Raw genomic sequence first — 20454 nt, 5'->3', positions numbered from 1 at the left:
GCAGTTTCAGCTGGTGCACATCAACACAGCTCCCCTGAGAGCAATGGGGCTGCAGAGAGGCACACCAGCCAAGCTGACCCCTTGTTGCTACCGCACCTGGGAAGCCTGAAGTGCACCAGTTGTGTCCTTCTGAAATTAATAGGCAGCATGTTTAAAACAAACAAAAGGAAGCATTTTTTCCACACAACATACAGTCAACCTGTGGCACTCCTTGCCAGAGGATGTTGTGAAGGCCAAGACTATAACAGAGTTCAAAAAAGAACTAGATAAGTTAATGGAGGGTAGGTCCATCAATGGCTATTAGCCAGGATGGGCAGGGATGGTGTCCCTAGCCCTGTTTGCCAGAAACTGGGAATAGGCAACAGGGGATGGATCACTTGATGATTACCTGTTCTGTTCATTCCCTTTGGGGCATCTGGCATTGGCCAGTTGGAAGACAGGATACTGGGCTAGATTGACTTTTGGTCTGATGCAGTATGGCCATTCTTATGTTCTGGCCCCTGGGATTTTTAAAGCAATAGACCCCAGCCCTTGGTCATCTCCAGTATGGAGTGATCTTTCCATACCATGTACAGCTTCTCTTTAATACAGCACAGCTCGTCCTCCCCAGCAGCCTAACCTAGCTCTCTCACACAGCCGGGAGACAGGGTCACCCAACAGCATGAGATGCTCACACCACTGACCTCCTCTTACCAAGCCAAGTATTTCAGCTGGCTCAGTTGAAGTATTAAGCTTCCAGCTTTAGCATAAAGACACTTCCTACTGAATATTGCCACCGCCTTAGTCTGAACCCCATTGAGGGACTTTTAGGGAAGGGGACGGCTGGGGAAACCAATGCTTATCTCAGAACATCCTTCAGAATCTCTCTCTCTGACACACACGTGCTGAGACCCACCCATACTCCAGTGGAGTGCTGCTCGGTTGGGACTCTGTCTGTTCTTATTTAGCACATCTATGAATGATGAGGGAAGAGCAAACAGAGCTGTGATAGACCCCCCCCCCCCCCCCCCCGATGACAGCGACTAGCGGGGATGTGGCCTACGCTCCAGCGGAAACAGAGATCACTCAAAAGGTCCCTTCCAAGGTTAGAAACATGGTCAGGCAATAACACAAGGAGAGTCAGCTCTGAAAAATGGAAAACAAAGACAGCTGGAAGGGAGAAAAGTTTCTAATGGGAGGTTAAGGCAACAGGAACACAAGTATGAGATGGGATGAGTGTGCAATAGGATGGGGCTGCAAAAGAAAACCCAATGGGATTGGGAGCTGCATGTGGAGAGCAGGGAGGTATGGGAGTCTGGTGTGTGAAACTAGCCTATTGTGTTTGACAGAAAGTGGTGAGGAATAACAGGCAATCACCAGAGAGAGCTACTGAGAAATGGAGCAAGGAGAAAAGGAATGCAACTGAGCAGGGCGCTGGAGACGTTGCTGCAGCTGGGGCTACCTAATGCCCAGCATAACTGGGCCTGGGCCTGACGTAAAGGATTCTTTGTAGTAGAAGAGCCCAATATCCGATCTCCTAGAACTGGAAGGGACCTTGAAAGGTCATCGAGTCCAGCCCCCTGCCTTCACTAGCAGGACCAAGATTTTGCCCCAGATCCCTAAGTGGCCCCCTCAAGGATTGAACTCACAACCCTGGGTTTAGCAGGCCAATGCTCAAACCCCCCCACCGCTTCTCTTTAGGTAACAAAAAAGAGGGAACTTGGTAGGAGTCTACCAACACCTGAAGGGTGCAAACACCCTGCAGAGAGGAGAATTATCCAGGCCATGGGAGGAGAAGGAGCAACAGTTTTTAAAAAAGGAGAATTGAAACAATCAGGAAGACAGCCTGCCAGGGCGATCGGTCCTTAGACCATGAAATAGACTTCCTGGGACAGTAGCTCCATCAGTGTTGGTATTTACACCGGCCTGGACAAAGCACTGATGCTACATCACAGGGAAGAACTCCAGAGAGAAGATGGCAGTGGATGGGCTAAAAATAACCTACCAGATAACTGTTAGGCCACATATTTGGTCCCTTCTGGCCTTGGAATCTATGGATCTCGCCATCTTTGCCATCTCTGGGTCTAATTCCCTCTGCCTTGCACCAGTGTAGCAAGTGTAAACGCTGCTATTCTGAGTGGGAAGCATGGCACCCCCACTCTGGCTGGCACAAGAGACTAAGAGCAGTCTGTACTGCTAGGGGTGGCTACAGGTAACGCAAACAGACTCTGGAGATAGCACCTTTTAACAAGGAGAGACCTCTCTCGGCCTGTGGGTCAGCTAGTCAATGGACTGGCCATTTATTTGCAGCTACAAAGGAATGTTTAGACTCCAACATCTATCTTTGCAATGGCTTCTGGGATAACCTGGGAACCAGGACTGGCACAAGCATTGCCCCTCGACACAGCTAGAGGCCTGCATACTCTGCTCCCCGCTGCCCTCAGGAGGTCACTGTTGGTGGCCGGCAATTCAATTTTTGATCCAAAAAATGGGGAGGGATCAGAAGATTGGAGAAAAGCAAACGCTCCACCATGTCCCCCCAAGGAAAGAAAAGGGATCTGGCCATTCTCCTTCTGTGCCCTGACAGTAAAATAATGGAGCATGGGGGAAACCACTACACATCTCACAGCTATCGGAATAATGAGCAAGCAGAAACCAAGATTTTGCCACACAAAGCTGAATGCTTTTTTCACTAGGCTCAGTGGCTGAAGGGGATGCAGCAGATGCATGCTTTATAAGTCCAAATATAGCGCAATACTCTCTCATGTCACCATACTCTTAGAACTGAAGTCAGCTTTGGTATAAATACTAGTATGTGGACAGAAAGGGGTCAGAACGGCCATCGAGAAAGGCTAATGACACAGGTTATGCTAACCCACACAACAGCAGTGCAGGACGGAGGGTGCAATGGGGTGCTGCAGGAACTAGTCTTAGCTACAGCCTATCTTTATCGATGCTGGGAATGGGGGCACAGGCAGCACAGGAATGAAATTCAGATGAAACTAAAATGGGGAAGGGTCAGGAGGGAGACATACTCCAGGCAGAAAATACAAGGTTCAGAGAATTGACAATCTAGTGGCCAGGGGACTAGCCCAGGATTGAGAAAACCCTAGTTCAGTCCTCTGCTCTGCAACAGCCTTCCTGCATGACCTCGGGCAAGTCACTTAATCTGTCAGTTCCCCAGCTGCAGAATAGGGCTAACAGCACTGCCCGACCTCCCAGGGAGTTATGAGGATAACTGCTAAAAGGGTTTGTAAAAAAAAAATCCTTTACATAGAGCTTGGAAAGAACTAAGCTAACATCAGGGGGAAACAGTCCAAACCCCAGCTCCAGGGTGTGCTGGGAGGCCAGGATGCTGAAAGAAGCAAAATCAGACACAAGACTGCAGCATGACAAAACTGGAAAAAGAAAACAATACAGTGACAGCTCAGGGCTGCATAGGTAAAAGCATCATCACATCACCTGGCCATTAGGCCATGCCAATACAACTTCATTCTGTTCTGGGCACCTTACCAGATATTGATGAAGTGGAGAGAGAGTCAGTTCAGAGAGGGGTGACAGAGTTAGCAGGGTAATGGACTATGGAGGAAAGATTAAAAGAGCTAAATCTGTCTGGGATGGCAAAGGGGGAACACAACAGTAATATCTGCAGGATGTAAACAGCACACAGAGAGAGAGAGAGAGATACAGATGTAACTAGGAGTGATGGGATGAAATTAAGAAAGGAGAAATCTAGATTAAATATTAAGAGAAACTTCCTTGCAATGAAATATATTAGGCTACGAAAGCAGCCCCCAGAGTAGCAGTGGAATGGCTATCAATCAGCACATTCAAACAGTAGCAAACACGCATTGGAAAAGTCCTGAATTGGCCAGGGGGAGATGACCTGGACACAGCTAGCCAGGGCTTTTCCATCCCCTGCCTAGAACTCAAGGGTGGAAAGCACACAAGAGGGAAGAGGGTTAAAACACATGAATGGTTTGGTCTCCTCCTGACAGAAGCGTGAGAGCTGCTCTATCCCTTCTACATGAATGAGGCAGTGTGCAGGGAACGAGGACACCAAAGGGAACTGCAGCTCCTCAGCCCAGGTTGCTCTGCCATCCCAGGTTGAGGCCTCATGTTATTGCTCACTGTTGAGAGGATGGTCCAGATAAGCACATGCAAGAGACAGAGAGTGGGTGGCTAAGCGATGTACTGGATCTAGTCCCACCCATGCTCACAGAGAACATAAGAAGTGGTAGATTTCCCCTCTGCCACTCAAAGGATGGCCGCTGAAAAGCTGGGTGTGAGAAATCCCTGCTGGTTTGGCTCTCCTGGTTTACGGCAGTAGGAATACCTTTATGAAAGAGAAACGGAGGCCCTGGAATAGACATTGCACTCATGAATGGAAATGCCCACTTGCAAAATAGCATAGAGCTGCATCTGCCCAGGGGGGTCCTGCAGCCTGACCTCAAGCGTTCAAAGCAGCGCAAGGAACTAGGGTCTACTCGTCACGGACTAGAGGGGCATGCCTAAGCTGAGAACATGGAGCAGAGTCGTCATGGCCCATGCCATCCTGAGAGGAACACGCCCTGCCAGGTCAGACAGGGCTTTGTCACCCCCAACCCCTCTCAGCCTTAGCCTTTTGTCCTTGAGAGGCTGGGAACTCTTTCCTTTTGCTGCACAGAGGAGCTTGCTGATGATTACAACCCACGGGGAAAAAGCTTAGCCCAGGACGAATGAGTCATGTTCCAAGGCTGGCAGAGAGACTGTCTCAACCACAGAAATGGAAGAGATTCCAGTCAAGGCTTCCACAGGAGCTGGATCTGGCTGTAGGCTAAAACAGGTCATTTCGTTGTTAGGCCAAGAATCAACATCAGTGATACAGCAACCACCAAAAAAGGACCGCCTCTCTGGCTGCCATTGTCCTTGTCAAAGGGCCTAGCTCTGTCTGCAAGGGAGAACATGCTTCTCCCCAGACACTTGGCTCTCTCTTTACTCTGTCATATGGTTGCGGAGGCAGCCGTTGTCCTATGAGCAGCACTTAACTGACTGGGAAAGATTTGGAGGAAAATAAAAATACACACCCATGCATTTGTGAGATGGCACAGAACATTTAAAATCGCTTTCACAGGGAGGGAATCTTTATTTGGCCCATTGGGAGAGGAACGAAGGGAGGAGTAGGAGAAAGATGGAGGTGGATCAACTAAAATGGAATGACTCAAATGTGCAAATACATTTCATAACCTCCCCTGAAGGGCCAGAGACAGGTACATAGACGAGACACACATGGGTTGCACGGATCGCCATTTCCAGGGCAGCTCTAAATGCACCACTCCTATCATCTCATTAGTAACAAGTCAACCCTCCCAGAGTCAGTCAGCCAGGCTTGCTCGGTTAGTGACCAGTTTCCATCCAGGGCAGGTGGCAGGGTGAAGGCCAGAGCTCAGAAGGCATGCTGGGGAAGGGCTCTCTCTCACACTCTGCTGTTCCCCACCTCCAAAGGCGCCCAGGGTCTCCAGCCTGCGCAAATGCTCCATGCTTCTGCCAAGAGCTTCTTCCAGTCGTCCACGGAGCGCCTGGGCCCCCTCCAGCTCCGCCCGCAGAGTCTGGCCTCTCTCAGGGCTAATTAGACACGTCATACAGAAAGGGAAGAGGGTTAGAAAGGCTTCATGGAATGTCCACACCAGTAAGGAGACAGAGCGGTGCCAGCTCATGTCTAACCACCACTTATTCAGAGCACTGCTCATCCATGCTCCAAAGGTAGATCCAGCATTGGCTCCTTCCGCTTCTCTTCTAACTTTGACCAGAACATGCTGCAGGTGCCGGGCCCCAGCACCCGCCCCCCACATGGGTCAGGCACAGACTCGTACACCCACGGAGCAGTTCCCCCAGACTCACCCCCAATCCCCTGGGAAGTCAGGGCAGGGACAGTAGCTTCCTGGCCGTCACTAGTTATCACCACTGAACCAAGTACCAAGAGAAACTCCATGTGTGTGTGGTTCCTTCAGTCCCGCAGACTGCTCAGCTCCCCACCACCACCAGGGCTCGCATGGTGGAGGGTAGCAACGTCAGTCATGCTGTCTGGGAGGGGAATGACCTGGACAAACCACTAGAAGCCCCAAGCAATTTTCAGATCAATGATTTAACAAAGGGACATGCAGCCTCTCTGAGATGTCAGGAGGCAAGGGAGGGGAAGCCAAGGGGGCGGGGAGAAATCAAAGGGAGAGGAGAATCTGAAAGGAGCTTTAGAGCTCTGGGGTGTGATTAACTCCTGCTGTCTCGCCTGACTCATGTGATCTCCTCTGCCATGGGAAGGACGCTGCCTTTAATCAGCCACTCCCCAGCAGCAGCCCACTGAACAATTCCCTGCTCACACAGGCTCACGGACACCCTAGTGCTTCAACTTTCCCTTTGAACAAGTCCCCCAGAGGGAGTGCAGCTCCTCCACCTCGCAGGACCACATGGCAGCGACAGCATGAGGGCCCCCTACCTGTCTGGGTGAGTGTGGAACTTCACCAGACTGCTGTACAGCTGCCTTTCTGCTTGCAGAGCTTCATTCAGGCGACTCTTCTCCGTCACCAGCCCTTCCAGCATCAGCAACAGCTGGGGAGAGCAGAGGCAAAAAGCAACAGGCAGACGTAGGAGCTGAGCAGAGTCCAGCCAAGAGACTGGAGTTGGTCATGTCAGGAACATGGAGATGAGGGGCTGACCTCCGCCCGTGAGGGGGATCCAAACCACCTCTCTGTGCCATAAAGAGGATCTGAGCCCCTCTTATACCTGCACGTACACTGGCACACTCTCTCCCAGGCAACTGGCAATAGAGAATTAACTAACTGCAGGAACTAGAAACAGGCCTGAGCCTGCAGCCCATGAGATATCCCCTCTGCGGGAGATTTCATCAGAGCATGCGCTACCTGTTGCCATCTGTTTCCTGTAGCCTCCTGTCCTCGTGACTCTGCTGTGGCTACTTTCTCCCGAAGCACCAGGACTTCTTGGGTCAGTCGTTCCACAGCTGGGATTTCTTCGGGATCAACCAGCTGCATCTGCAGGTCCTGAAAGCCAAGGAGAGCAGAGTTGGCTGGAGATCAGCAACAGGAGACACCCCTTGAATCAATGCAAGCTGGAATTACAAAGGTCCCTAGAGACATCGCAGATTAGGGTCACTAACAAGGGGAACTCTTATCCCTTCCAAGGGTGAGCCAGACAATTCAGAAGAAAACCACACTCGGAGGTGTGCAGCACCAACATCCCAGAGCAAGCCTTACTGTTGCTTTATGCTAACAGGAGCCTGACTCAAGACTCCAGACAGGATGCAATGCATCCTGCACGCTCCAGAACTCCTAAACAAGGTCCAGGATGCACAGCAAGGGCACTCCAAGAATAACAAGATCCCCAAATGAGCATCTGAGCAAAATGATGGGAGACTCCTACATAATGAGATGTCAGATGGAGCCCTGGGTTCCCAACTCTTCGTGTTTTACAGGAACCATGGGGTGAGGCCCAGGATGCCAAGCCCGAGATGTTATAAGATCCATGCGTGAGACCTCGAATACAGCTCAGGAGTCTCCTCATGCATCCACCTCGTTGCTGATCTCCATGGAAACCTGGCTTCTTGGTTCTGACATTTTACAGTACACTGGAAGCCAGCTAGAAGCCTCGAGGTGGGGGGAACTGGAGGTTGTTCACTAGCATCACTGGGCAGAGATGATCAGACAGTATGTCAGGAGAACTGTAGAGATCCCACCTTTATAAGGTCCTCCTTGCTCTGGATGTTCCTGGTCAGGGACTCAATATCTGAGGCCTGCACCTGCAGCTCCTCCTCCTGTGCCGTCACCACAGACTGAAGAGAAGAGAGCTCCAACTACAGAGCAGAGACCACGGGGTCAGTGAAAGCTCCGCAACCCAGACACATGCCATAAACCCTCCATGCCACTGCCTCAATCATTCCATCCTCATGCCCCTAATCTGTGGTGCTGGCCAGAGTCGTGAGTGGCCTCCTTCACTCAGTGCAACACTACTACACGCTGTACGATGCCTCTATCTGAGGCTAAAAGACAACATTTCTGAGAAAGGGGGAGGAGGGCCAAACTGGGCCCAGGAAGGAAACTTTCCTTCAGTCTCATCAAGTCAGCACTGCAATCCCATAACCAGACCCTTTGATCACCCCTCCATCAAGAGAGGTGCCTGTGGAGTTGATGGAGGGGAAATGGAAATGAAGGACCCACATCAATCTGTCAGCTTCATGACTTTGACACCACATGGGGACAATCCCTAGTCCAGTGGTTCTCAACCTATTTATCATTGTGGGCTGTGTTGGGCTGCAGGTTGAGATCCACAGCGTGCCTCCCCCCAAAACCTCCCATGTCCAGCGTCTCCTGCCCAGAGACCCCTCCACAGAGTGGGGCCAGGAGTGGAGCCCTGGGCAGGATGGCAGTGACCCCGGACCCCGCTGTGCAGGATCAGGTTGCAGGGCAGCCGGGTGGCAGCCTGGACCCCAACCCTGTGGGGCTGGCTGGCAGCTCCGACACCAACCACAGCCCTCCCCGGGCCGGCTGGACCACCCGGACCCCATCGCGCTGGGTGGCCAAGCAGCCAGGAACCTGGACCCCATGTGGCCCAGCACCCCACGGGTTGAGAATCGCTGCCCTAGTCAGTAGTGAGCATAAAGGTCGCTACACCGGAAACCAGAGCATCTCCGGGATAAAGCATAGGCCAGCTACTCACAAATGTAATGATCTAGATGGTTTCCATTTAGGAAATAAGCTACCTCTAGGGTGGAACAAAGCAGTAATTTAACAATGCACTGCTCGTGACAGGACGTGAAAAAGAAACTATATCCAACAAAAAAATGCAAGAGGAATAGGGAGGCTGAATGTAATCGCCAGAGCTGAAAATCTGACCAGGACACCAGGGCTAGCACCTTCCATTCCCATGCAGGGTCCTTACCAGAAACCAAATAATAATTAATACTCAGTGCTTCCAAGCTCCATTGTGCTGGGCACTATACAAACACTGAGCAAGAGACAGCCCGTTCCCCACAGGGTGGGAGTATGAACATAGCATGGCTGTTTGAAGGCAGGCCAGGCTGGATTTGGTCTAGAGTGAAACAAGCCTCAGACTGCAGACGCTCAGGGTCTCGCCACAAACTCACCCTGCTTTCTCTTTCCTTTCTTGACATTAGCTCCAGTTCCTCTCTGGCATTAACAAGCTCCTTCTCCAGCTCGGCAGCCATCTCCAACGGGCCTGGAGAGGAAACCACAGCCCAAAAAGTTACACTAACGCAGGACTTGAATTATCTACCAAAACACACCCTGGTTTTCTGACTGCAAGCATTAGAAACAGAATCTTTTCCAAATTAGAGCTCAAATCCTGAACAAGTTGATGGCATTTGCACCCCTACCACCGAGATGGATTTTTTCAAGGCCTTTTTTAATGCTGCTGCTCCCATAGTGATCCTCAACTACCAGCCGCCCCAGCTAGAGTCCATTCCCATTCCCGATGCCCTCCCCTCCAGAGTCCAGAATCCAGTGGCCTCAGCCCTGGGAAGAGTTCCAAGTATCCCCACCTGCCCTCCCAGATTAACCGCACTCCTCCCAGTCAAGGAGGGCAAAACATTCTGATTAGCCCAGTGATCAGCAAACACCAGCTCCCCCTCCCACACCAACTTTCTCCACTCAGCACTGGAGTCCAGAACCTGTCAGTGATTCCCAAGCACCAGTCTCCCATCCCAAACCCAAGCCACAGTCATTGAGTGCCCCAAGTTTTATCCCCAGCCTCACAACCCTGGGGAAGGATGACTCTAGTCAATACTCCTGGTTAAAGTTCTTTGGTGTCTTTGCAGGCTGTTTGTCACGAGACAGTTCTCCCCATGGCAAAAGCCTTGGGTCACCTTCGTAATGACTGGAAAGAAGCTGCCGCTGTACTGACCTTTCTCCATCCTGTATTTGCTGTCTTCTCCCTTGGAGATTCCGGTAGCAGTAGCATTCCTGCAACCTCCTGGCAGTAATTCCTGAAAACACAAAGTGAGTCAGGGTTTTCCCCCCTTAGAGATCACCCTGTGTACCCTGCACAGTTTAGACCCTTCCACCCACCGCCCAGCGCTGAGACCAAACACGCCACATGCTCCTGTACTGGTATCACACAGACCATTGGCCAAATGGGGTTTTCAATTATGGGGGAGCTGACCAGAGATTTTGGGGATCTCAGAACCCAGAGGAATGGAGGGAGACAAGCACAAATGGGCTGAGAGCTTAAATCTGGTGTGAGAAACAAGCTTGGAAAGTCAGGAAAGGGACTCCAAAGAGAGAGGCATCCAGAGTAGGAAAAGGAAAAGAGGTTCTTGGCCACTATCTTTGGGTTGCACCAAGGGGGACTAAGTAGCAGGGATACCAGAGAAGAGACTGCAGCAAAAGTGCAAGAGATAAGAGAATGGTCTAGGGCAGTGGTCCCCAACCTTTTTCGTCTGGTGGGTGCCGAGAAGCAAAAACTTTTTTATGCAAAAAGTTTCTTGTAAGGTATCATTTTGGCAGCGACGCCTCTTGATGACGCTGCTTCTCGGCGGATGCTTGTCTGCCAGCCAGTACGCAGGCGCACATAGATGCATTGGCGCCTGCGGGCACCGCGTTGGGGACCACTGGTCTAGGGCTTTAATAGCTAGAATGAAGAGGAAAGGATGAACCGAAGCTGCTGTCATGAAAAAGTGGCAGGATTTAGCAATGGTCTGAATGCAGAAGGCACACAGAGGAATCAAATATGCCCACAGGCTGTACGCATGGGCGACACTGCCAGGCCGGGGGATTTTCCATGATGGGTACCAATCTTCCATCAGAGCCTTGCCTTCTTCCAGACACCTGCTAAATCGGACACCCTGGGGGTGCTGGCAGTGAGCACGACAGTAAAGGTTACAAAGCCACTCCCAAGTCAGCCCTGTTTACACTCCCCCAGAGCCCTCTGAAGAACTTTTCTAGGCTGAGCCACACTAGCTAGCTACATAGCAGAGATATTTCTCTGTGCAACTCAGCATTGAGAATTCAGAGGTTAACAGTGGAGCTCAGCCCAAATGCACCATTTTGGAAAGGTTAAGGAAAGTCTCTTCAGCTCATTGTGAGATATTGGGGAGTGGAGACAAACCACCGATGTGGCCTATTAGCTCCTTCCAGCCTAAACTCCATGATTCTAAACCCTATGACATGTTTTACAACTTTAAATAAAAATTAGACTTATGTTCACCAAGAAAGCATTGAAATGGTTCCAACAAAAGCAGCCTGGCTTATGCTCAGTGACAAAAGGTGTGAGATTGCACTCCATAATGTTTTATGGAAATATGCTTACAAGTGTAAATATGATGTAACTGGAATATGCTTTATCTAAAAAGTTTCTTGTAAGGTATCATTACAAAAGGTTATAATCTACTGAGTGTGTTCATCCTATTTGTTTGCATGTATTATTTCTATGTCTGGAGTTAGGAGAATAAGATAAACACATTAAGTGGAAGCCTTTAAGGGTGCTTCAGAATCAATGAACTGTGAATGGGTTTGTTTACTTGCAAGCAAGTTCAAACCAGCCCAGGAAGAATGGTAGAATCCATCTTAAACCTGGTGCTTTTCCATTTAGAAGGAGGGGTGGGGATCCAGAGAGACAAAAGATTCCCACCCTGTGCCAAACCTATAAAAGGGGGGTGGAAGAGAACAAAGGAGGCGGCCAGTCATGAAAACCCCCTAGTTACCACCTGGGCTGGAACTAACAAGGACTATACCAGGGGAAAGGATTGGGCCCAAACTAGGAAGGCGTCTAGTCTGTGAAAGAATTTTATTGGAACATCTCTGAGGGCGAGATTTTACCTGTAAACAGTTTCTTAATGTATTAGTCTTAGACTTGCATGTTTTTGCTTTATTTTGTTTGATGACTTACTTTGTTCTGTCTGTTATTACTTGAACCCACTTTAATCCTACTTTTAATACTTAATAAAATCACTTTTGTTTTATTAATTAACCGAGAGCAAGTGATTAATATCTGGGGGAGCAAACAGCCGTGCATCTCTCTCTATCAGGGTCCAGATCTACAAGTGGGCTCCTAAGCACTATAGCAATACAAATAGTAAATATTAACAGCTGCCAAGGGCTTCCATGTGACACACTCAGTGCTTGATCACTCCTCCCCCCGAGTACGTCTCCTCACCCCCCTTCTGGTATCTCTGCATTTGCTTTCTTCCCACAGGCCTCTCTCTCTCCTCTGCTGCTACAGCAATCACTTCTCTCCCCCATCCTGAGGCAGCATGCAAAGGACAGAACAATCCAGTGCACAATTCCTACTTGAAAGGGCTGCTTGTCTTTCTGGAGGAGAGGCCTGCCATCAGCCGCTGGGTTCTTCCCCAGCTCCTTCCCCACCAGCTGCTGGCGCAGGAATTGTAGTTCGCCACTCTTTTCTGCCAGAGCCTGCACCATCTTCTCGGCTGCTACCTGACGCAGCGGGAAAGCAAGGTGAGAGGAGAGAAGCAGAGGTGACAAAGAGTTGGATCTCAGTTGGCTACTGGCCCAAACCCTGGCCCGGACTCCTTGCTCTGGCAACATAAGGACAGATTTACCGATCACTTGCTGCTGGAGTGGAGATCAGGAGCTTTCCTTTCCAACTCTAACCAGGGACTTTACTATGGGCTTTGTGGCAGCACACACAACAGTCAATGCTACAGCACTGCCATCACAGCCCCCTGCTTTCACTTACCCGGCCTTTGCTGAGTAACTCTTCAGCAGTGCTACCAAACCTTTGACTGGGATGGTGAAAACTTGCCCATGGCATGGGGGCTGCAGAGTGCAGCAATATGGGAGGAGGACTGGAAGGACAGAGGGGATGAGGATAGAGGATGGGAGCTGGAGGAGAGAAGGGAGGCAAATGCTGTGGAGATAGCTGGGAGCTTGGCTTTTTAATCCTGTTAAAAAGGAAAATTCAGTGCAAAACTCCAGTGAAATTTAAAACTGACTGATGTCAATGCACAGAACACAGGCAATTCTGAGGGTAAGACTCTTGTGGAAACATTAACTCCCTGGTAGTGCACACAATTGTCCTGAGTACTAGTCTGACTGTTAAATACAGCTAACATACAATGGACAGAGCACCCCCCATGCTGTCCCTCCACCCTTCTGATTCTATGCAGGGGAGATGGCTCCACCAGGCTATGGGGCTTCCCTCTGGTTGCCTGATGTCACCGCTGTGGGGAAGAGCTCCAGGGTTCACCTTTCCCACGACTGCTGGCCAGGCAGTGGTGGTATGCGTGCACAGAATGCCCCGTGAATGTGCACAAGCCGACAGCTGCACACCTTCCTCTCCCCAACCTCACAATACGCACATGCAAACCCTGATCTGGGTGCACAAGAAGTGCCCCCAGGTTTCACAACGTAGGCCCGTGGGGCACGTGGACAAGCGAACGGTGCGCTCACAATTATTACCGTAGAATTCCCACAGACGACGAGTTGATATTTGTAACCTTGCTCTGCATTAACATGGGCGAGGGGGGTATTCTCACTGTTATGTGGTTCTGAAACATGAGACACTTCCTGCAGCTCCCCCCATGGCATCAGAGATTAGAGATCAGTTTCCACACAGTAGACCCATCACAGCCACGCTGGTCAGCGGCTGCTCTGAGCACAACTCACTCGGCTTCGCTGCTCCCGGGTGCTCACGGCTTGAAGCAGCTCCCGAAGTTCGGTCTCATGTTCTCCAGCCTGTCTGTTCCTGTCACTCAGGAGATCCTGCAGCATCTTCTCCTTCCGCTGGAGACGCAAGCACAGCTCCTCTGCAATCTCACTCTGCCCTGGGCCCAGCTTGCAGAGCAAGGTTGCTGTGAGCTCCTAGAGGAAAAGGAGGGAGAAAGGGGTTGAGACATTCCATCTCCATGCTCAGAGAAGCCTGGCACTTTGGGATGAATGGCTATGCAGCCTGGGAGCACCTCTCTGATCACATGCAGTCACTGGCAGAGAATCAACGCACATTTATGCCAACGCAGCATTCAAGGGCCTGCCATGATTCCAGGGAGCAGCTTTCCTGATTCGCCCCCCCTCTTCCTGCAGCACATATGGAAGGGGCTGGGCCATGCATGTCACTCAGAGGCTGACGTGCCTCTGTGCTTCCATTCTGTAGGGAGAGCCTTTGCTTCTACAGAGCCGGCAATTGTTGGTGCGCTCAAATTGAGGACTATGAGAGTTTAGATATTTTTACATTGCCTCTGATGTGCTCCCTCCTCTGCACTGCGGCCAAGAGCACAGAGATTTAAAAAGGTGACACACTGGGGGATCACCAAGAGGAGCAGGGCTATGAGTTTGCTCCCCCACCTCCTCCCATACACTCCACCAAATCAGGGTAATGGGTCTGACCCCCGCTCCAAGGGGAGCCGGATGGCACAGTGGCATTGAGTGAGTGGCCCAGAAGCCTGGCAGTAGTGCTCAGGGATCCCATCCAAGAGGGAATGGCTGGAGGCACTGCAGCAGGGAGCATGGGCCTTACTTCCACTTCCTTGTTCCTGTCATGCAGAGAGGTCTGCAGTTGCTGAATTATCCCCTCCTGCTCCTTCTGCCAACAGCTGGATTTCGCCTCGACTTCCTCTTTTAGCCATTGGAGGTTCTGGCAGGTTGCTGACACCTGCTCTAGTTCCAGCGTCTTGGCTTTCAGCAGGCTGTCCATGCTCTAGGGACCACAGAGAAAACCAGGAACACACTGAGGCCCAAGTAGATTCTTGTGCACTTAAGTAAACAGGATTGAAATTATTCTACCCTTTTGTGCAGCCCCAAACAGCCATTACATTCACTCCCTAAGGAAAGCTTCCACCTCAGCATCCAGCTGAGAAATGCCATATGGAACTATTAGTTTAACCCCTTCCTTCCCCAGGTGCAGGAGGCCATCAGAAAACTGCCTGGTGGGGAGGGATGAGGATGTATGCAGGTAGTATGCTAAGCAAGCACTCACCAGAGAAGAGCCACAAGAATGAATAAAGGATTAGCAAACAAGCCTTATAGTGACAGACCCAGGAGATCTATTTAGTTTAAGAGACGGTTAAGGGGTGACTTGACCACAGTCTATAAGTATCTACATGGGGAACAAATATTTAATAATGGGCCCTTCAACCTAGCCGAGAAAGGTCTAACACGATCCAATGGCTGGAAACTGAAGCTAAACATATTCAGCCTGGAAATAAGGTGGAAATCTTTAACAGTGAAGCTAATTAACCATTGGAACGATTTCCCAAAGGTCGTGGTAGATTCTCCATCACTGACTATTTTAAATCAAGATCTTTTCTAAAATTATTGTGGGGCAGGTCTTTGGCCTGTTTGATGCAGCTCAGACTAGATGATCACAGTGGTCTCTTCTGGCCACGGAATCGATGAGGCAGCCAAAGCAGCATCGTAAGGGCTGGCCACACCAATGGAATGAATGCTGGGCCAAACTGAGCCGGGAGCTCTGGTGATCACCCTACACATAGGTGCAATACACGGGAGACAATATGCTGGGGAGGGGAATCACACTTACATGAATGGTGGCCTCATTGCTGGACAGGACGCTGCGCAGTCTCTCCAGGTCGCGCTCCCGCTCTCTCACAGAGAGATGGAGCTGTCGCAGCTCTTGCTCCTTCTCTTCCACGGCACAAAATTTCTCATCTATTGCTCGCTACAGGGAGAGAAAAGGTGACAAAGAGATCATAGAGAAAGACTCCCTCGTGCAGAGGCAATGAATTCTCTTGCCATGCAGCCTACTTCACACTACGTGGGAGAACTCAGCTCACTCTATGGGGATGGGAAAATGGGGACAGCCCCAGGGAAAGGGAGAGCAGGGGATACCAGACCCGGGCAAGGGAGAGCAAAGCACAAGGGATGCTTTGCCTACTCACCCCCCCAGGAGCCCAGGGAAAGGATGGGGGAGACTGTGCTGGAATGTCCTGTGCTTACCTCCAGAGCAGCATCTCGGTCTTTGATTCGCTGCTGTAACTTCGCCAGCAAAGCATCAGTCACCGCAGGGTTCTTCTCCAAGCTCTGCCGACATTGCAGAAGTTCCCGGGATTCCTGAAGGTGCCCCATAAGCACACATCAGCACAGACACCAACGTTACTGAGCCAGTGCAGGGAGTTCTGAGGTCAGAGCACCTCTCCCCGAGCTCACTCTCCTCTCCCCACACCCAAAGGATGGCAGAGTCCACAGGTCAGGTCAGTGTTAATCTGTCTGATTCCCTCCCCAGTCAGGACTCACCTCGGGCTGAGTCATACTGGCATCAGCCACAGCTACAGATCCCTCCCTGTGGCTGTAGCCAGAGGGTTGCCCTCAGACTCCAATCTCTCTGAGGGCAGGCACTGGAGAGCTGCACATGGTCATGTGGTTGCTGGCACCCAAATACCAAGGTGCGGCTAATCCTTGATTCACATCATTTCACCTCACCTGCAGAAGCTGTTCTTTGTGAGCCAGCCTCTGGCTCAAACGCTGAGCACGCTGCTCCTGGGCCCGGATCTCACAGCATCTCTCCCCCTCCAGGGCCCGCAGCTCCTGAACCTTGCCCTGCAGCTCTGCTTGTACCTGCTGCACAACACTACGCAGCTCCTGAAAGGAAACACACTTCTCACTTCTTTGCCATAAGATGCCCACTTAACAGGAAGCCCTGTCAGTCAGTCACACCAGAGACGGAGACACCCTCAGGAGTCGCTGTTATCCTGTTAAAAACAATGAGGAGTCCAGTGGCACCTTAAAGACTAACAGATTTATTTGGGCAAAAGCTTTCATGGGTAAAAACCCCACTTCTTCAGATGCACGTTATCCTGTTGAATCTCACAAGGTAAAGGGCAGGCTGGGCTGCAGGAGAGGACAACAGGGATTCAGTAGGATTCAGCTGTTATAGGCTGCTGTCATTCAGATCAGAAAACTGAGAGCCTGACCTCCTTCCGCAGGAGAAGGGGATGCTAACCCTTCAGCAAGCATATGGATGGAGCACCGATGAAGAATATCTTCATGTGGTTCAGCTTATGGAAGCTAGGCTCAGTACATGTGTAGCACACATGTAGATGGGGATAGGGTTTTCACAGCTGCATGGACAGATGTCAGTGTGGACCGTGGCTGAGTATGTTTCAAGTGGGGGGTTCCTATTCTCTACCTCCATTGCTAAGAAGTTTAATACATCTCCACATAGACACATCTGATTACTTACCTACATGCTGAGTAGGAGTTTGTACAGCACAGCCACCAAAGCATTCTTCTTTGAAATTACAGAGACATTTAGTGATTTTTAAACTCTAAATCCATCCATCTCACCAAAGTGTCCACTTGACACGGAATACCAGCCACATGCCTCTTTCTTTAGTTCTATGTATTATTTTGTGCCCAGTGCAAGAACAGAGCACTAACTCTTAACTTCTTCAGAAAGTCACTATCAGAGTGGGTCCAATCACATGAAATTTGGTAGTGAAACTGACAAGCAACTGGAATTAGGGGTTTGCACTCAATTCCCTAACTGCACTTCCGCAAAGTGAAAATTTATCAGTGATTGTACAACTTTAAAACCGATACACAGGAAAAATTGTATGTAGGAACCTTTTTTTAAATCCCCTCTTCTAGCCAGAGGTGAAGTTTAAAGTTTTCAAGTCCACCCTGGCTAATCCACTGGAGAAATAGGAGTATAGCATCACAAAAAGAAACAGGACATTTGCACCAGTTAAAACATACCAGTAAGTGACACTACTGATCCACTGTATTCAGTCCCTGCACTGATTGTGTACACGTACTGTTGAATGTAAGCTAACAGGAAATAGACCCACTTAAGGCATTCAGCTAACAGAAGCATTATGAAGGCCAGTGGTTTGCTGTCTTCATATGCAAAAACACTTTACTGTCATTTCCTGAAGCATGCCGTACCTGATTGTGTTTCCATGACACCTCTTTCAGCTGCTGTTCCTCCTGCACAGCAGCCTCTAGAAGCAGGGTAGCTCTCCTGGCTTCAGCCAGTTGGTGTTCTTTCTGCCGCTGAGCCCTCTTCAGCTTCTGCATCTCCAGCTGGGTGCAGAAGAGCGTGTTCTGCAGATCTAGCAGTGCCATGTGCTGCTGCTGCTGGGAAGGGGATGGACCCTCCGAGGTCTGACAAGAGAGAAGAACAGAAATGTGAGTGTGTTTAAGTGTAAGCTCACAAGAGCTGTTCAGAACAATGAAGGAGCCCGTGACAGTGAAAGACCCAAGGCCTTTCAATTTTCTTTAAAGGCAAAGGCCCCTCATTTCTGGGGGATGGAGGGGCCCACAGGGACGTACCTGCAAGTGTCCAAGCTGGCTTCTATGTAACATGTCTCGTAGTTTGGCCATGGTCTCATTCTGCCCTTCAATCACATGGTACAGCTCCTCTGTCTGCAAGATAGGGGATAGGACACCCAATCGTTAGCAAGCCCCACACACCCAGGAATCTTGGACACAGATTGCCTCTGCCTGTTGTAAGTGCTTTGACAGAAACAAGTCACCAGGAGAAATGAGCAAAGTCCAAGGATGGCTGAAGGGTTCCCTCCGAATTGCTGCTAGAATAGCATGCTTCCCTGCATCCACATTTCCTATACAAGGGCACAGCACTGGCCCTCCTCAACAGTGCTAGTTACCTCACTTTCTTTGCTCTTCAGGGCCTCGTTCAGACTCTGGATTGTACGCTCTTGTCTCTGGGATGCTTCCTGGACAGATTTTAATTCAAAATTCATCTCATTTAGCTTTTCCTGCAGCAACTGAACACAGAGAACACAACGGTTTAGTTACCAAGCCCCAAACTTCATGGAATTGCCCCTAAGAATCCCTCCACACCATACTGGGTCCACAGAGCCCAGAGGTTCCTCTTTATTCCCCCAGATCAAGACCAACGTGGCTCCCTCTGAAGTCTGGCTCTGCTGCTCTTAAGCTGGGTGGAGAGAGTAGCGACAAGGCAATGCAAGGCCTTCCCTTCTTTCACAGGGGCTGAGGCCAACTTCCAGCCATAGGCACCGACTCTGTGGGTGTTCTGGGGCTGGATAATCCATGGGGAAAAAAATGGTGTGTGCTGAGCTCCTACTGGCAGCCCCCCCATCAGCTCCCTCCTACCACCCCAGCGTCTCCTGACTGCTGGCAGGCCCTGTGGATCAGTGTCTCACCCTCTCTCCATGTGCCTCCCGCCCGCTGCAATCAGCTGTTTCGCAGCATGCAGGAGGCTGGGAGGGAGGGGGAGGAGATGGAACTGGGCAGGAAGAGGCGGGGCAGGGTGGAGCAGGGGTTGGAAGAGGCAGGGTGGGGGTAGAGCCTTGGAGGAAGGGTGGAGTGGGGGTGGGGCCTGGGGCAGAGCTGGGGGTTGAGCACCCCCCGGCACTTTGGAAAGTCAGCACCTGTGCTTCCAGCCCCCAGTGATCCAGTCTGAAGGAGGGGTTGAAATCCTGGCCTCCGACCCTATGCATCCCTTCACCTTGTGCATCCACCAGGAGAACCCTGCTTACTCTGTCTTATACTGTCTCCGACACTCAGCTGCCTAATGCCAATCCCAGTTTCAATTACTCATTTCTCCAACCCCTTCAAAAGAGAGGCTCCAGCCCATGGCACTCCTGGATATCTGGAACCTCCAAAATGGAACCCACATATCCCAGAAACCACTTCCTTTCCCTCCAACTCACCCACTACAGCTAGAGCATTACAGTTACATATTTACACTCTTCCTGCCTTTCTCCATGTAGCACTATCCAGCCAGCCACTCACTCTTGCAGCAACTGCCTGGATTTAGGTAACACCATACTCGAGCAAATACATGGTCCATCCAGCCCAGTGTCCTGGCTTCAACACAGTGAAATCCACATAACAGAATGTAACAGGGTGTTCACTGCAACCCGCTGCGTTTAGCCTCCTGGGCCCGCTCCCCAGTGTGTCAGGACCACTTCAAGCTGGTGCAACAACCATGCTTTTTATTCCTGTACCCAGTCCCCACCACCAAGCTCCAACTATTTACAGAGTATTTACAGGTTTGGCCTAGCACAGGCCTCAGTAGCAACAGGGTAGCAGGCTCCTGGCTCCTTCTGAGCCTACTCTCTCCTCCTGGTCTCTGCCCCACCCTCCGGATTCACTGCCTCCCAAGCATTTAGCCCCTTTTAACAAGGCTGGCAGGTGGGGCCAGTCCATGCTAGTTGCCCAGCCCCAACCCACTTCCCTGAGTGGGGCTGGAGTGGCAGGTGCTGATTAGGGCTTCCCCTGCCACACAGAAGTTTTGCAACATCATGGCTGGAGGGGAAGGCTGGTTTATGGCCTGAAACATGAGTGCCAAAGCACCTCCTATGTTTTCATCCTCACTAGTGTAATAGAAGATAAATCTTTTCTCAATCCCGCTGAGCAATTCCTTCCATAATGGCATGTGGAAGTGACTTCCACAGAATAAGTTGCTTTAAAAAAGTGTTTATTTTAATCAGTTTTAAATGTTGCCTTTTAAACATCATCTTTTATTATGAGAAGGTAAATATTTATAATGACCTTGATACCACAATGGTCC

At 50.5% G+C, this 20454-nt stretch overlaps 1 protein-coding gene across 11 annotated transcripts in view; it reads right to left on the bottom strand.

Annotated features, from left to right (window-relative positions):
* LOC117881392 (myomegalin-like) overlaps window positions 1-20454 on the bottom strand; it is a 162662-nt gene that overhangs the window by 56387 nt on the left and 85821 nt on the right. For all 11 annotated transcript variants that reach the window (XM_034778579.1, XM_034778581.1, XM_034778582.1 and 8 more), the window contains 15 exons: window positions 18563-18682; window positions 18228-18320; window positions 17841-18059; window positions 16377-16535; window positions 15894-16007; window positions 15478-15615; window positions 14458-14637; window positions 13611-13805; window positions 12273-12419; window positions 9889-9970; window positions 9113-9204; window positions 7706-7822; window positions 6876-7013; window positions 6452-6564; window positions 5456-5583 (listed from right to left, as the gene is read on the bottom strand). In XM_034778579.1, the coding sequence (XP_034634470.1) occupies window positions 5456-5583; window positions 6452-6564; window positions 6876-7013; window positions 7706-7822; window positions 9113-9204; window positions 9889-9970; window positions 12273-12419; window positions 13611-13805; window positions 14458-14637; window positions 15478-15615; window positions 15894-16007; window positions 16377-16535; window positions 17841-18059; window positions 18228-18320; window positions 18563-18682 (2035 nt within the window). The remainder of the gene's footprint in view (window positions 1-5455; window positions 5584-6451; window positions 6565-6875; window positions 7014-7705; window positions 7823-9112; window positions 9205-9888; window positions 9971-12272; window positions 12420-13610; window positions 13806-14457; window positions 14638-15477; window positions 15616-15893; window positions 16008-16376; window positions 16536-17840; window positions 18060-18227; window positions 18321-18562; window positions 18683-20454) is intronic.

This window comes from Trachemys scripta, chromosome 8 (assembly GCF_013100865.1).
Source record: "Trachemys scripta elegans isolate TJP31775 chromosome 8, CAS_Tse_1.0, whole genome shotgun sequence".
In the NCBI taxonomy this organism is placed as follows: Eukaryota; Metazoa; Chordata; order Testudines; family Emydidae; genus Trachemys; species Trachemys scripta.
Note: the sequence above shows the minus strand (reverse complement) of the source record. Positions and strands in the feature narration are given on the sequence as shown.